This window comes from Taudactylus pleione, unplaced genomic scaffold, assembly GCF_031769625.1.
Source record: "Taudactylus pleione unplaced genomic scaffold, aTauple2 ptg000162l, whole genome shotgun sequence".
In the NCBI taxonomy this organism is placed as follows: Eukaryota; Metazoa; Chordata; class Amphibia; order Anura; family Myobatrachidae; genus Taudactylus; species Taudactylus pleione.
In genome coordinates this window covers 9,970,197-9,988,112 of record NW_028284564.1, presented here as the reverse complement: position 1 = coordinate 9,988,112, position 17,916 = coordinate 9,970,197, and the positions used below count along the sequence as shown (strand labels likewise).

Below are 17,916 nucleotides of genomic sequence, written 5' to 3'. Positions count from 1 at the left end.
TGTAAACCTAGCCGAAGAGACGTGTCTGGTTTGAGGTGAGTTCAACAGAGCAGATACAGCATGGGGAGTGTAGACAATCATTTCATGACCCAGTACTACGTCCTCACTTTTACTCACCAATAGAGCGGTAGCTGCTACACTTCTCAAACAAGTTGGGAGTGATCTTGCTACAGTGTACAATTGGGCACTGTAGTATGCTACGGGCCTACTGGCATCACCATGTTTTTGTGTAAGGACACCTGCAGCACAACCATCGGCTTCCGTACAATACAAATCAAAAGGTTTTTCATAATCAGGTATTCCCAATGCAGGAGCTTTTGTCAGACTATCCTTAAGATTAAGAAAAGCCTGCTCTGTTTCCTCTGTGTGTATGACACGATCAAGCTTTGAGGAAGAGACTAATTCCTGTAAAGGCAAGGCCAAAATAGAAAAACCTGGGATCCACATTCTACAGTATCCACACATTCCCAAGAAGGTACGAATTTGCTGTTGATTCTGCGGCAGTGTCATGTTTTGTATGGCCTGGATTCTATCATTTGTTATATGTCGTAACCCTTGGGTTAGGCAGTGTCCCAAATATTTTACTCTGGATTGGCATGGCTGTAGTTTGTCCTTAGCCACCTTGTGTCCTGTATGCGAGAGATGAAGTAACAAAAGTTTAGTATCATTCAAACATGACATAAAGGAGTGAGAACATAGCAATAAATTGTCCACATATTGAATTAGAACAGATCCATTGGCAGGTTGGAAAGATTGTAAACAGTCGTGCAATGCCTGGGAAAAGATACTGGGGCTGTCTATGAAACCTTGGGGTAACCGTGTCCATGTATATTGTACACCTCTGTATGTAAATGCAAATAGATACTGACAGTCAGGGTGGAGAGGCACAGAGAAGAAAGCAGAACAGAGGTCAATGACAGTGAAATGGGTTGCATGTGGTGGGATCTGCATCAGGATGACAGCTGGATTTGGCACTACAGGGAATTGGCTCTCTACTACCTTATTAACACCTCTAAGGTCTTGGACCAGCCTATAACCCCTCCCACCACTCTTCTTCACTGGAAAGATGGGACTGTTGACTACACTAGCTGTACGAACTAAAATTCCCTGTTGCAATAATCGCTCAATTATTGGAAAAACCCATAGTTCTACCTCCTGTTTTAGTGGGTACTGGGGAATTTTTGGAGCTTGCCTACCGCTTTTTAAATTTACCATTACAGGGCTTACGTTTGCCATTAATCCAGTGTCCTGTCCATCTTTAGTCCAAAGGGAATCTGGATTTTGGGACAACATTTCATCTACCTGAGATGGATTTTCATTTAAACTTGTAGAGTGATACATTATCCTTTGGGGAGTGTCCAATATATCCCGCACCTCGTGTGCAACTCTCTCTGGTATATCTAAAAATACACCATCAGGGGTGCAATATATAACACATGCCATCTTACATAACAAGTCTCTACCCAGCAGGTTAGTAGGAGCTGCAGCAGCCAGAAGGAAAGAATGCCTGGTATGCAACGGCCCAATAGTAACCTCCGTGGACTTTGTTAAAGGATAATGTTCCACTTTACCTGTTACACCCATTGTTGGTACTGTCTCGTTGGTCACCTGTAAATTAACGGGAGATTTCATGACTGACCTGGTCGCCCCTGTGTCTACAAGATGTTACCGTCATTCCCTCCAGAGCTTGGATACTGACAGCCATTAGTTTTTCGCTCTGGGTCTCTCTCTTTTTTGAGATGTTTTTATCATGTTCTATGGCAGATTCTATGAGGGTATCTATTGTGAATCCCCTCCAGCCAGGCAGTGAGGTCTGAACCCGAGTCTTTAAATTCTCTTTCAATAGTGTGTAACAGTCAGTTACACACTATTGATCCAGACACAATTCGGCGCAAAGGAATTATACAGACCCAAGCACAGTATACATACGCAGCGCTTCCGGACCAGATGTTAGGCATCAGCAAGAAACCCCTCGTCTATCAGCATTCAGTACGAAGACTAAAAACCCAGCGTTTGAGCACACATATTTATACCCCCCAGGAATAGACAAAACAATAGAGACGTTTGTTGCTGATGTCATAGGTTCCCAAGGGGGATACATCTGTTACAGAGCGTTTAACAGGCTGATTCAAATAGACCCAACCTAGCCTCTAACAACTTCGGGTCTCTGGATTCCCGCCACATGCAACATCCTAACAGGTGTTCATATTATATACATTTTGTTGCTTGAAGTCTCTGCGGTCCATAAGTCGAGAATGCATGATGCGATCTCCATACCGATAATACCGGAATTCTGTTGAAAGAGTATGCATCAGTACAAAACCAAACACGGCTTACTTAGCATGTATAAAACCTTAGTTACCAAATAATCTTTATTTCACAGCATTTATACTAAGTGAACAAACTTAAATCTTATACCTTAAAGCTTATGGAACCTTGTATGTGAATCTGTAATGTGTGAGTATACGGGGTTTGATATAAAGACACTAGTTAACTGGGGACAGATGCGTGCGCATTCAGCTACTAAACAGCGTTTTCATATCGGATCTTATGCATTCGCTAATATGCGACTAGTTAACAGCGCAATTGTGCGTATTAATGTGTATATGAGAAATGATGAAAGATGCAGCCGCATGGTGCTAATAGTAATATCGCAATATGTACTTAAGATGGCGTCGCCACGATTCAATTTTAAACTGATCTTGTCTCAGCCAATAATCCAGCTTCGACAACAGGCACATTCAATTTGAGATATGCTCCCGTGGAAAATAATTAGTAGTTTTTTAACATTTTATATTTAAATAACATGGTTTTTGCAATTCTAGCAAGGTCATTTGCTCCTAGAGTAGAGCATCAACAACAAATATACCTAATAACAGCATATCTTTAGCTGTCACAATCTCTAACTAGACAGTAATTGTGCAATAATTTAATAATTCAATTAAATAATCATATTTAATGTTTTTTTTGGACTGCATATAACCACCACAGTGTACATGATAAATAACTTCTTAAAAAAATAAAAGTTCTGCATATACTAAAGATATTTAATTATATAGATCAAATTATTTTTTTCTTCACATAAATTTCAATAGATTTTTCAGAGCATGTATCTGCTAATCTAATAAGGAAGACTTGTACAGATGTGTCCTCACACACAGCGACTTCAGTCAGGCCAAGCAGACCCTCTTGGTGCGCCAAATGACTTGGTAGTATTGAGCATCTTATTTGCACAATAAAACAACTGGAAGTGACTAAACTACTAAGCCAGACTGCGCTGGTCACTTTGATGTGTGACATTTGTACATCTGTGTGCGAATTAGTGTGAATCTGTATACAAAGTGCTAAAATGCAGCAGCCGCAGCTTCTTTTCATGCCAAGTCCCTTTGTGCTTCATCTGTGAATTTGTACGTGTTTAAAACTAATTCCTGTGCAATTAAAGTCGCAGCCCAGCGTCTCTAGTATAATATGAGTGATGTGTCGCTGCATTTGCGATATGTAGGAGACACAAAATGTAAAGAGAAAAACTCTACACTACATCGCTTAGTGCTGCACAGCCACGACAAATGTCTCACCCGGGAATGCTGGCCGTCGGGAAACCGTTGGCGGAAAGCCGTTCCCAGACTAAAGATAGGTGTCGTAATACCGATGCCTATCTTTAGCCCCACGCCAAAATCCCAACGCCCGGCTTCCCGAATGAGGTAAGCCGGGGATGGTTTGGTTGTAGCCACAGGGGGGGGGGGTAGGTTTAGGCACCCCTGCGGGGACATACATATAGACACCCCTGAGGAGGTTTAGGCTAGGGGAAAGGGGTGTTAAGGTTAGGCATCCCCCGGGGGTGGTTAGGTTTAAGGTGCAGGAAATGGGGGTTAGGTTTAGGCACCGCAGGCAGGGGGAAACTTAGGGTTACGCACCACTGGGGGGAGGTTAGGCACCCCTAAGGGAGGGTTAGGGGGGGAGAGGGGAGGGGTAGGATACTTACTGGCCGCTGTCAGGATATCCTCCCTTCGGGCTTCCAGCGTCAGTATGAGAATCTGCGGCTATTCAGCAGTCTGTATTTCATACCGATTCCTCTCATACAGTATGGTGTAATGAGGCTAGGTGTATAAGGACACTCTGTTGCTGCACATCACAATGGTCCGTCTGTTCTCTTCCATGTCTGATTAGCCCTTTACTGGAATTTACTTGCAAATTATCCTGTCCATTCAGCCAGTTTTCATCTGTGATCAAGATATGAATAATTGATCATTGTCTATCTTTGATACGATAGCCTGCAGTGAAAGAGTTAAAATTTGTCCTTCTGCGTGAACCTTTCCCTCTGCAATGTATAAACAATGTGGGTTTTATTCTCTCTGCATACATCTGTCATGTATTTTCAGTGTAATATATAATATAATTACCTAATGAAGGAAGTACACCATTCTGAAAGCTTACAATTTATAGTAATAAGTCATTGTATTATATTGCATTCATAAATAAATTACAGGGATGTCACCTGCTAGGTATAATCTATTGCTGATTAAATATATTAGAATAGTATACCAGAAATATCAGGTTTATACAGAAGCCAGTAGGTAGCACCCATAACCAAGTAACCTCCCTGAATATATAACATTATAAACAAGAGAATGTGAGTATATGTTCATACAATAATTAAACAATATTAATAATAGTAATAATTGTTGTTATACTTATACCACTTTTTTGACTGAATAAAACTGTACATAAGTATACACATATGTACAAAAACCTTTATTCTGAACAACAACCATATCACTTTTGCTAGAAAAGTATGTACATGACTAAATGACTTGCAAAATGTGCTACTAATAACCATGTTTTATACGTTTTTGTACAGATATCAATGAGTGTGTTGCTTATCCTGGCTCATGTGCTCCTGGGTCCTGTCAGAATTTGGAAGGCTCGTTCCGATGTATATGTCCTGTGGGATATGCAGTCCAAGCTGATAACTGTCTAGGTAAGGCTGGGTAATGCTGTCCTTCTCAGCTGTAACCTTACTGGAGGAGAATGTTGTGATGTTGGCATTTCATCATATTGCTTTCTTTCTGTACAGAATCTATATGCATCTTTTTGAGCTTTTCGTGACCATAAGAAACACCAGCTTTACATTATTTTGCCAGTTAACAATTGCAAAGGTCCACTTGTATATCACATAATTCCGAGAAATCTGTATACAGTGCATATGTCTAATAATAAGACTTGTATTAATAATTAGACCTGTATGCTGTATGTTACTTCAGCAAATCACTAAGTGTACTGTGACAAAAACACTGATAAGGTTGTCATGGGGAGGGATATATGGCCCAGGTTTTTAGCTTCTGTCTGGTAAAAAGAAGCTGATTAGCAGTCTTGATTCCCAGACCACCGGCAATAGGCTGATAAAGGGTGTATCAGTCTTTCACTGCCTGTGGAACAGGTCAGAGGCCTGTAGAGAGACACTGTGATTACTGAATGTAAGTGCTTTGATAAAGACTTTTGTTTTGTTAGAGGGACATTAGGTCCCTCCACTCTGAAAGAGGGAATCATTTTGCCTAGTCAGGATTTACTTGTATGTTTTTTCTACATTTGTTTACATTTGTGCTGCTAATAAAACTAGCTGCGGTTACCCTGGATTGGTGTACTACTACTTGGCTGCTGCATGACAAGCACCCCTGCCCTGATCGTGCCACAATACATAATATTTAACTTATTGCCCTCTTATCAGGTACTTGGTATTTCAGATTTATGGTTTATAGCCTTGTATCTAGCAACTAATTAAATTATGACAAAAATCTATATTTTTTTCGTTTGTATTTGTGTGCTATAAATGAGGTTGGGGTACATGCAGCCCTGTGATAAAGACAGGATAAGTGGCCTAGAGGCAAAAAAAAAAAGTTAAATGTGAACCGGTATATTGCTGGCAGCACAATGCTTGTTTGACTTTACAGTATGCAGAGGTTGTTTTATAAACCGTAAGGAAAACCATAAGTTTCCTTATTGTACTCATCACTCAGTTTCTCCCACAACCTAGTCCAATCCACCTCTCTATGAACATGGAGATTTCAGCACTATAGATATATTCAGATGGGAATCCACACCAGTGCTTCTCAAATCTAGCCCTCGGGCCACACTAACAGTGCATGTTTTCCATAACTCCTTGCTGGACCACAGGTACATTCATTACTGGCTAACATGTTTTAAAAGATCCACAAGTGGTATTGATTACTTCACTTAGGATTCTGTGAGGAGACCTGAAAGACATGCACTGTTAAGGGCCCCATACATTAGGCAGCCGTTTCACCGATCGGACCAGAACCGCCAATTCGCTGGCTTAAAATGCTGACTGGCATTCAGTGAAATTCTTCATGTTAAAAATCCCCAATTTTCTGATCACGATCATATTTTGATCATGAATGGCAATTCAAGGAAATCCAACATGTTGTATTTCACTAATGCCCCAATGTCTGGGGATTGATGAATAGATCAATATATTGCTGATGTATGGGGGCCTTTAGTGTGTCCCAAACACTGACTTTTGAGAAGCACTGATCTACATTAACACTTTGATATTTGGAAGGTGGTGACTGATATTTGGAAGGGGGTGACTGCCTTCTTTTTAGTCCAGCACCCCACTGGTCTATCTAGGTGTTTTTAATCAAAGCAACATGGTTCCTACCAATATACATATAGTTGTATTTCAGAGGCAGAAAGTATGGTAAGTCCAACAATAAAATTATAAAGTTAGTGTAGGTCCCCATCTGAAAGAGGTGACTTTGACATGGTAGATGGGCATTCACAATTTGATCGAAATGTGCACTAAGAAGTTCATGTTTATTGTAAAAGTCAGTTTGTTTTGCAGAGTTCAACAGCTATTTTATTATTATGTTAAGCTGGGTACACACTAGTCAGTAGGATCGGCCACCCGGCCGATCTGCCGACCTATTATTATTATTATAATTTATTTATATGGCGCCACAAATGTTCCGCAGCACCTTACAAAGTACATAAACAAGTTGTAGACAAGCGACTTACAGAACAATACAATACAGGACCAGGACATGGATAATATATATTGCTACATTAGCGACCATAACACCCAGATAAGCAACAGAGCATAAGCAACCAAATGTTAGGTGCTCTAGTGGTGAGTAAGAAGTAGATGAAACTAAAGTAGGGAGAAGTACAAGAGGGTAGAGGGCCCTGCTCGTAAGATCTTACATTCTAAGACATAGCTGACAATTAGAAATAAGTGCATACACCGTTACCAATCGTTGGACCGATACGTCATGATGTACATGTGCCCACCTAGTTCAGTTGTCAATCACCGGCGTCCTCTGCAGCAAGTGTAGAGCATGCTTGGGCTTCAGCAGTAGCAGGCAAGCAATAATCGTGTTAACATTATTCTTAAAATCCTCACATGATAATAAATGTGTTTTTTACCACATCAGTGTCTGTTTAATGTTCAGAGAAAAATGGAACAAAACAATAATGATATTACATTACATATCTAGTTCAAATACAAAGCACCTAGAAATGAAAATATTTTACAATAAAAAAGGACATTAGCATTTTTGGAGATAATTGTTTCTGCACATGTAAAAATGCAGACAGTCTACTTAATGTCAGTGTCTACAGAACTGTAATGCTTGGCAAACACCACGAAAACTGTTATTAGCCGTGTCTGTATGTTGTTTTAGAATTGTAAAAAGTCTAAGATCTTTCTGAGTGATTGTAGAGCTTTTCATCTAGGAAACAAGACATCATTCAGTGTCTGCAGATCACTTATACAGCAACTGTTACTGTATTTTGTTTTTATATAACATCGTTAATATATCTTTAGCTATTCTAGTGCTTCAATACCCTACAAGAAACAGCTATCCTGCTGACTCTGAAATGTAACTGTAACCATGGGAGTGATAAAGTACAATTCTCACATCATGTACAACAGTCAGTGCAAGACCCCGTCTCTTATTTTCTAAACCAAAGATGACCATGCTTCCTTTGCACATATTTCATTATATATATGTATTATCCTGACCTTTATACATAGAAGCAAGGCATTATTTTGATGTTTAGCATAATGTAAGTATAATTTGTTCACATCTATAGGATTGATGAATACAAATAATTTATTTTAATTGAGCTTCCTTTTTGTCCTGTACTAGATAAGTAAGCAGGCACTTCTCACGCTGTATTATTGAACTTCTGCTTGTAGAGGCCAAACATGGGCAATCCAGCTTTACAAAACATAATTCTCCAATGTTGTGTGCACTGTTTTACCAGTATATTCCTGGACATTGATAATATGGGGATTATGACTACAGAGTGAATTGAGATGATACAAGGTTCAGTAAATCATAGGCTGTGACTCTTAAGAAAGCAAAGAGCCAAGATAAAATGAATATAAAACATTGAAAGTGCAGTGTTTAGGGAATATTTGGGCAATATGAGGGGAAATACAGCTAGTGCTTATTGGTGGTTATATGACAGGGAAAGGATAAGGTAACACAATGAAGAAGCAACAGGTGAGTTATGTCTGCTATGAAATAGGAATGTGCTATAGGAACTAATATATAACACCATAATTACAAATGATCTGCAGCACCTTCTCATTGCATGAAGCATTGTCCAGGTACACAATATCAGACCGTTAATAGTAGTGTATGTTTTCTCTTCAAGATATTGATGAATGTATTGAAGACCCCAATATCTGTCTCTTTGGAACCTGTGCAAACTCCCCAGGAAGCTTTCAATGTATTTGCCCACCAGGGTTTGTTTTATCAGATAATGGGAGAAGATGCTTTGGTAGGTATCCTTCCGAATCTGCTTTCGCATGTCATAAAATAGGAAATACACTACTTTTTTATGTTTTATCATTCTCAACATTGCACATCAAACTGAGAGTAATCAAGGTTAGCAACCAAAACATTATATTTATTTCCAGATACTCGTCAAAGCTTCTGTTTTACCAAATTTGAAAACGGGAAATGTTCAGTCCCCAAAGCGTATAACAGCACTAAAGCAACATGTTGCTGCAGCAAAATGCCCGGGGAGGGCTGGGGAGATCCATGTGAACTCTGCCCAAAGGAAGGAGAAGGTATGTGAGACTAATGGAACCAATCCACTTTCTTTATTCCATTCATGTGAAGGTAGACAGAGGCATAAATGTTTTGACCTGTATTTGCTCTATGATGACTAGAAATTGTCTATGCCAACTAGAAACGCTGACATATCTGGCCAAGGGCGAGACTCTTTGTGGTTGGAGAACAGCCAAGGACAATACAGATTTTTACATTGAATTCTATGGAAAATTGATTGGGAAGGGAGATGATAACACTCAGACAGCTGCCCTTTCAGCTGGCTTTCCAGGCTTTCTACACAGCCAAACCACTCTCTAATGTGGTTTGGCTATAGTTATAGCTATGTTATGTTTTGTCTTGTCTACCACATCTGTGATGTTTGACATTTTGTTAACATGGACCTGCTCCTGTTCAGAGATTAGTTACATCTTCTAAATTATTTTCTTGCAATAATCATATATTTTTTTATAATGTACTTATTCAGGTGTAGGTCTTATTTTCTCATTTTCCTTTTTTTTAGTGACTTTTCAGCATTTATGTCCATTTGGACATGGTACTATTCCAGGAATCGGAGACACTAGAGAAGGTAACAACTTGGGAGAAGATTCCACTAAGACAACAGAAGTCATTATAATGCTAAAATGTTCATGTTTTGATCCCAATGAAATGTATGTCCTATAGAAGTATAATATCCAGAGCCAGCAACAGCAAAAACATCATAAGGCTCAGAGAGTATGGTGTGTAAAGTAAATAGGAAAATAGCTGAAATTCAATTAATATCATATTAATATATTAATAGCATAATATACACTGAGTGGCAAGTTTATTAGATACACCTGCCCTTTACAAATATATGTTACTCAAATTGGTAACATATAGTAGAGCAGATCATATATATGTCCATTTTCAGGATAGGTGTATTGGAAATACAAAAGATTTTAGTGAGTTTGAATGCAAAATATTAATAGGTACCAGATCATTATGTAAAAAGTACCAAAAAACTCTATTCTGACGCCAGGAGTCCGACACAGGTTAAATGCTACTTATTATTTGACCTGTGAGGGTGTTCTAACTTTAAGCAGTATGTTTAAGTTATATTACCCGTAGGCGTAATATGCTGTAAGTAGCATTTCACCTGTGCCCAGGGGATACTTATTCTAAGCCACACAGACACAAGTGGAGAAGTGACTGTGATCTCTACAACTCTGTTTTGCATATACAGGCTTAGACACATGCGTAGTTTGCTAAGCAATTGTGAGATTTGTACACTATCGCTATTGTGTGCAAGTCAGAATCGGGCCCATAGAGTGTATTTTTGATGCACCTATTTAATCTGTAGTGTAATAAATGTTCACCTGTTGTACAACAGTGGTTTAGAAGGAGATATCAGAATGCAGAATGTATTATACCTTGTCAGTAGCTGTCTCCCTAAATGAGTTTCACTGCAGCATGAAATACAGGAGCAGAGATAGTTTGCAGTGAGATACAGGCTACACAGTGTATACACAGTTGTGACTCTTGTATGATAATCTTTTACTGTTCTTTATTATTTACTTTAGGTATAAAAATGACATTTGTTACTTAGTATGGAGATAAGAAGAGTACACCTTCTGGTCCATCATTTTCTTGTTTGTTATACTATACATAAATATTTTGTATATTATAATGTTTTCTATTGGTTTTAGATGTCAATGAATGCCTTGAAAACCCAGGAATTTGTGCAAACGGGCATTGTATTAATACAGATGGATCTTTTCGATGCGAGTGTCCCATGGGTTATAATCTAGATTATACAGGAGTCAATTGTGTAGGTAAGTATCATATGTTAATTAACAACTCATAGGAAAGCTCAGTTTGTGATGTGGAATTTGATATGTCAATTCGTAGAAATGTTTAACTTTGTTTCTTTGCTTGTTTACTTATTTATTTTAAAAGTCAAATGTATTTTGAACGTTGTATGTTTTTTTTTTCTTATTTACGTATTTATAGATTCTATACTGCATTGGCAAATATTTTTATTGGCCATCACTATTGTTTTTGTGCCACACACACACTGTGGTATTGAGCGTATAGCCACATAATGGTTTACAATATTGCAGAGGGTGTGGCCATTGACAGTTTATTTGTATATTTCTGTAATGCAAATATGGTCCTGATAATCGATTGCTGGGGACTGTGCTTTAGCCAGCAGTTCCCATAAATAATATGGCCAGAAGGTTTGCTATGCAATGTAGTTTTTATATCCTTAAATTATTTGTTTAATGTCTATTGGAATGTTTTAGGGATATTTTATCTGTACTTTTTTGTTTTGTTTTCATGAATTTAGTGTCTTACATAGAATATATGTCATATTCTAGATACTGATGAATGTTCCATTGGTAATCCTTGTGGGAATGGAACATGTACTAATGTCATTGGTACTTTTGAGTGCTCCTGTGAAGAAGGATTTGAACCTGGTCCTATGATGAACTGTGAAGGTAAACCAGTAACTATGTCTTTGTGTACCCATTATCCAAATGTTTTTTTCACTGCAGCTAGGATGTAGGTCGCAGAACACAAATGACCGTTGTTGAGCATTCAAAATCCCAACCATAGGGATAAAAGGTTAAACACAGGAAGGATGGGTAAAACAACTGTTATGTCCCCTGTGCAGTACATATTGTTAGTTTGTATTCATGTGTTGTAACAATAAAACTATTGTATATGCTCATCTCATCAGGGAAACAACACCGGGAACATTCCTAAGCTGGCCACACACTAGACCAACTTTCATCCAACCAGCCAACTAGTTGATAGGTAGGAATGAAAATCTGGTAACGTATGGGAGTAAATGATGATCAGCAATTTGCTCCTAAATGTCAGAAAACAGATGAAAATGGTCGTCAGACGAGTTTGTTAAATGTTTGCTCTAAACAATTTGTTCAAACAACAGTTTTTGTCCATTTTCCGGCGTTTCGGAGCAAATTGCTGATTGTCACTTGCTTTCATTCCTTACCAGGTTTTCATTCCAACCAATCAACTAGTTGGATGGTTGGATGTAAGTTGGTCTAGTGTGTGGCCAGCTTTAGAGTATAGAGCTGAACAATTTATAGAACTAAAAATTATTTAATATTGCAAAGAAGCATATTTCTTTTGTAACTATAAACCAGTTAGCATATAGCATTAGCATATAGCTGGAACATTTAATCATTCCATTGTTTCAATGCCTGTATCCTAGATGTTGAAGAACTAGATTGACTTTTGCATGTGTTTTAATAACTGTATGACATAGACTTGTATGTAGACTGCTCAGTGTACGTGATTCCAGTCATACTATAATCATTCCACTACAGCCAGGTTATCTCCACCTCATCACTATGGAATAACGTTGCTTAGTACTAATATCACAGAGAACAATGTGAAATTAAATCCAACTCAAATCCATATCCTGCAATTTTATCTTTAGTTATTATTAAATTCACAGCAGTGAAATATTTTTTGTCCACTTTTTATTATATTCTTGGACATGTTTTATTATAGGAAATACAGGGTATTTTTTTCATATCTGCTGACTGAAGGGAGGTAATTGTTCTGTCTCTGCTGGGTATCACAATACTAAAAGCATATAGGAGCCCATTTACTATTTTGTACGTTTGCACTGATTTGTATGTTTTACCTTTATGTAGAGTGTTGCGAAGTATGTATGGTGCCTATACATAAAAGACAACCACTTTTTTAATTTAACTTAGCTCATCACAACAATAAAACAACTGTTATTGCTGTAGTTTATCAATAATATTTTGCAAGGCAGCTAAACTCCGCCAGGTTAGGCTCAGATGAACATATGAACTGACATATGCAGTGGAAATGAAAGCTAAGACTTGTAAAATATGTTAATTAAAAAGAATAAAAAATAAAAAAATATGTAGAAACTATTTTCCAAACAAAAAAATGCTTTATTCAAATAATAAAGTCATTTTCTTTATCTTCGGTTAACATCATTCTGCCATGATCCTTGTTTCCTCTCTGAAAGCCCTGTAGCCAATGAACATGGCAACAGGGCTTTTCACCCTTTCATAAATATACACCCTAAAGAACCAAGTAGCCAAGTAGTTTAGTAACATAGCTGTTATGATCCAAAGTTATCACAATTGCTAAGAAAGGGTCTGATTCAGTACCGATCGCAATTGCGATCGCAGTTGCGAATTTGCACGGAACGCGGCTGCGAAAATATGCTAATGCTTGCCAAAGCTCAACTAGTATAAAGATGCCGACTTCTGCTTTTTCATATCCATCCAATGTCGCTATTTTATGTACAGGCCTGCCAAGAGCCGTGCAGGGCCTGGGTGAAGGAGGCGTGGCCTCATTACGGGGGGCGTGGCTACATCCCCTTAAGAAAAAAAAACATTGTTTTGGCACTGTGGAGGGGGGCACTGTGAGACTCTCTTTGCAGCCCAGCACACAGCAGCATGGACTGCTCAGCTGACAGGGAGGAGGGTGGCGGCGTCAGACCTGGGCCCCCGCTGGACCCCTCCAGCAAGCTCGGGCCTGGGTAATTAGTACCCCCCCCCCCTCTCGGCGCCCCTGCCTTCGTAAACAACAGAACCATCGTCATACTTTGGCCAGTCACGCAGCATTTACAGCAGGTCTGACCAGCCACAGACACTGCAAGTCTCTTTGCACGCAGAGAGCTCTCATGCTCCGTATGCAGTCGCAGTGGATAAATTATGCACATACAGAAAACGGCGATCAAACGGACAGACATGCCTGCTTTCTTCTGACTACCCCCTCATCATTACCCCTAAATGCTATCAGCCTGTCAGTCACTTTGCAATGGATTCCTCTGTGCTTCCATAGCTGCAGTGCGATCGCTGCACGTGCGCAGTGTGGCTTATATGCATGTGCGATGGCAAATAATCGCTCGATCTGTGTCCGTTGTTGCACTTGCGATCAGTACTCCAGTACTGAATAAGCCCAAAATGTGTTATTAACTGAATAGTTGGATAATCATTTTATATTAATTCATGTTATTTGTATTTGTTTTTATTTTATATTGATTAAATATAAATATATATTAATTTAATTTAAATTTTAATTAATTTTAATTATTTTATTTATTTCTCCAGATATCAACGAATGTGCACTAAATCCACTAATATGTGTATTCAGGTGCATTAACACTTATGGTGCATATGAATGTACATGCCCTGCTGGCTATGTTCTTAGAGAGGATCAGAGGATGTGTAAAGGTAAATAATAATGTACAGTATTACATCTTTTGTTCAGAAAAATGTAGCTAATTGTTATGTAAATATGGAGTAGGTTCTTCCTGTGGATGTTGATTGTCATGCACTGTGTTACAGATCTTGATGAGTGTTTAGAGGGATTCCATGACTGTGAATCCAGAGGGATGCTTTGTAAAAACCATATTGGTACCTTTAGGTGCATTTGTCCTCCTGGAATGGCATCACGGCCTGATGGAGAAGGATGTATAGGTAAGATTTGTTTCTTTAGTTTATGGTGTCCGTTTCATTTCTTCACCCTACAGATGTGTCCACATACATCTAGCCTCATTGCACTTTAAACAGCCCTTCTAGACTCATCACGCCGTGACGTGACTCAGTAGTGCCGGGCGTCTCTTTGTGTGACTTTTTCCCTTAAATGCATCTTATTCGGCTGTGATACTGTAACGTAGCATTTTGCATGCAGACACAGCGGCAGTAGCACACAGACTATAGACATGCCGCATATAATTCTAATCAGCAGATCCTGCTTGTGTGTCACTTTGCGAATAAGAAGCATTTAAGGGAAAATAGACGCTTGGTGCTACCGAGTCACACGGTGCTCACATGTTATGTGTATGTGGAGCTTTGCCCAGGGCCAAGTCCCAAGCACAGTACAACTGTTTTTTTATTCTGTTATAAGTGGATTAAGTTATTAGAAATATTTAGACTTTTATACCAGTATAGATAAACCTTACCAGGCTTCTGAAGCAGTAGATACATAATAATACAAATTGTCTTAACAGATATTAATAAATGATAAAGTCCATATTTCAATATGAAATATATCAAAATACAAACCTCTAAAAACTGTTGTTTACTTCCTTTAAAAATCAAATATATTAGTAATCTTCTTACCAGCATTGGTAACTAGTAGTAAATAAAAATGTCATTTAATAATTTCGAATAGATGATCACAACTTCACATATTATATATATATCATGCAAACTATACAAACACTATAATCTAGATAGTTGAAAAGGTCGTCAGCCAATTACAATCGGCTGGATAGTGCTGCTGATTGCCATCATTATAATCGTGTATTCTGGCATCAGCTCTCCAGCACCAGCAAACAGGAAAATACACATTATTACACTTAATCTAGGCCTTGCCGCTCCAGGGTGATGTGAGTTAGTGATACGTATAGGTATTATTGGTGCATATGTGCAGGATGGAAATGCATATCTGAAGCAAAGAAAAATAATTATGATTTACTATAATTGACCTCCGTATGGTTATGTAGTCTATAACATACTGAGCACTATATGGGAAATGAAGACCTAAAAGAGTTTTCAATGTAACCACTTTGTCTCTAATGGAACCAGTTTTTTATTTTAGGATACTAACATACATAATACTGCTGGTGAGCACAACAGCTAGTCGCACCAAAGTCCTGCTTGTACGCTATTATACTGTACTTACATTCTTTCACAGAGTTCCTGGGTCCTGTCTTCTCTGCACTCTCCTGCCGACCTATAAACATTTACAATGTGCTAAACTATGATATGACAGTACATTATCATATGATATACTATATTATGCTTTATAAACAACTGTAAGTGGCAGAAGAATGTGATGGAGCTGGAACCCGGGAACGTTATCAAAGACTGGACATTCAATAGCTAGCAGTCACGTCTAAGGCACAGAGATCAGAGGTAGCCTTATTACACATATTTTGTCAGTATATTTATTCGTATATTTTTTAGAGATGTGCATGCTCGGATCGGTTCGGATTTTCCCGCCAACTTCTGATTTTTCCCGCCATATTTCAGATCTCAGAAAGAGGCAAAACATCATCTGTCATGGACAAACAACATTTTTATGGACAAAAGTCCATGAAAGATGAAGATTGTTCATGAAAGATGACGTTTGTCTCTGTCTGAGACCCGAAATTTGGCGGGAAAATTCCGAACTTGCCAGGAAAATTTGAAATAACTGAGCCTGCATATCTCTCGTAGCAATATAGAAGTAACATTTTGTAATCATTGTTTTACTCCTCTTTTTATATCTTTTATCTGGCATGTTAAAGATGAAAATGAATGTCAGATCAAACCGGGTATCTGTGAAAATGGCCGTTGTGTCAATGCCATTGGAAGCTATCGGTGTGACTGTAACGAAGGATTTCAGCCTGTCTCAGGGACGGAATGCCTCGGTAAATAAAATGAACATGAGAATTAGTTAGGATTACTGTTACACAACTCCATGTCAGCAATGAAATCCTTGCAGAAGATAAGCAGACCCCACTATGGGTACTGATACAAGGCCATAATACAAAAGGATATTTAAGACAACTGCTACACTGGAAAAACATGCTGTAATCTATAACAACTGATCAAATTTTAGTAGTAGGTAGAAAATAAAAGCATATTATTAATGTGCACTAGATTTATATAAAGTTCCACATGTTTCCTTAACCCTCAGGTCTTTTATTAGCAGCATTGTGCAGTTGAGTTTTTGCAATTCCTATAGTGGCGGAGTTCTGCACTGGAATGTGAAATGTCTTTATGTAGTTGCTTACAGAATTTAGGAATGAATGAAAGTTGTTAGGATAGATGACTGTAAGTAGATATAGTTATAGTGGGGTTGTAACTATAGGAAGAACTTAGAAGCATTTATTTGACATATTTTTGCAGTCTCTTCCTATTTATTAGCCAGAAAATACAACTGTATTGCTAATATGCTATCACAGGAAAGCAAAATGTTTCTCCCAAAATATTATAATAAAGTTTGCTTGACTAGGCCAAAATATGCCTCTGGCACTGAAGAGGTTAATCTATTTACTTTAAAAAAAAAAAAAAGATATTTAAAAAATGGACAATATGATAATGTCTGCTATCTTACAGCATTCTGGCCCTATGTGTCCCATCATTTTCCTGTCCTATGTCTGCAGCATAAGAGTAATACTGTGGTAAAGTAATTAGGACTCAAATAAAGGCCCATACATCATTAAAAAAAACAGCCTGGAAGCATTGCACCGTATAAAATTTTATGGTACATTTCATTTGATGAAGGATTTTCAGCCTTGTCTTACTCAAGATCATGTATTTTCTACAGCCGGTTTAAGTAAAGTCTAGATAGTCAGTGCCTTTTTTTTTTTTCATTTTATAACAACTGTAAAATACCTGACTGGATAATTTTTAACAATACGTATGGGTTATATTTTATGAACTTCTACATTACATATATTAGTGAAAGGGATCTTGCTCATATGTTGACAAGTGCTATCTTAGCCAATGTAAGGCAGTCCATAGCTGGAACTTTACCCCAAATATTTCAATGTGGCAAACAATTTTGTATAAAACAGTTTGTTCTAATTAAATAAAGATGGAAAGGAAATCCAATGCAAAATCATGTTAAATGAAGGCTTTGAATTTCATTTTATATACAAGTGGAAAACATCCACCAAAAGATGCTGTCTATGCATTACTATATATAATGTTCATGGAAATACACAGCTACAAGCCCTTACGGCATTTGGATACAGCAGTATATTTAATTGGAACAAAATAAGGCGACACCAGTTCTTGTGGATTTTAGGAGGAATTTGTAAGACAATAGAAATGCAATCTGATAG

General features: G+C 38.1%; 1 protein-coding gene across 1 annotated transcript in view; it reads left to right on the top strand.

The window, feature by feature from the left end:
- FBN2 (fibrillin 2) overlaps window positions 1–17,916 on the top strand; it is a 294,460-nt gene that overhangs the window by 252,273 nt on the left and 24,271 nt on the right. Inside the window, exons 48-56 of the mRNA XM_088475116.1 lie at window positions 4,859–4,978; window positions 8,680–8,805; window positions 8,945–9,097; window positions 9,601–9,666; window positions 10,766–10,891; window positions 11,438–11,557; window positions 14,186–14,308; window positions 14,423–14,554; window positions 16,372–16,494. Coding sequence (XP_088331242.1) covers window positions 4,859–4,978; window positions 8,680–8,805; window positions 8,945–9,097; window positions 9,601–9,666; window positions 10,766–10,891; window positions 11,438–11,557; window positions 14,186–14,308; window positions 14,423–14,554; window positions 16,372–16,494 — 1,089 coding nt within the window. The remainder of the gene's footprint in view (window positions 1–4,858; window positions 4,979–8,679; window positions 8,806–8,944; window positions 9,098–9,600; window positions 9,667–10,765; window positions 10,892–11,437; window positions 11,558–14,185; window positions 14,309–14,422; window positions 14,555–16,371; window positions 16,495–17,916) is intronic.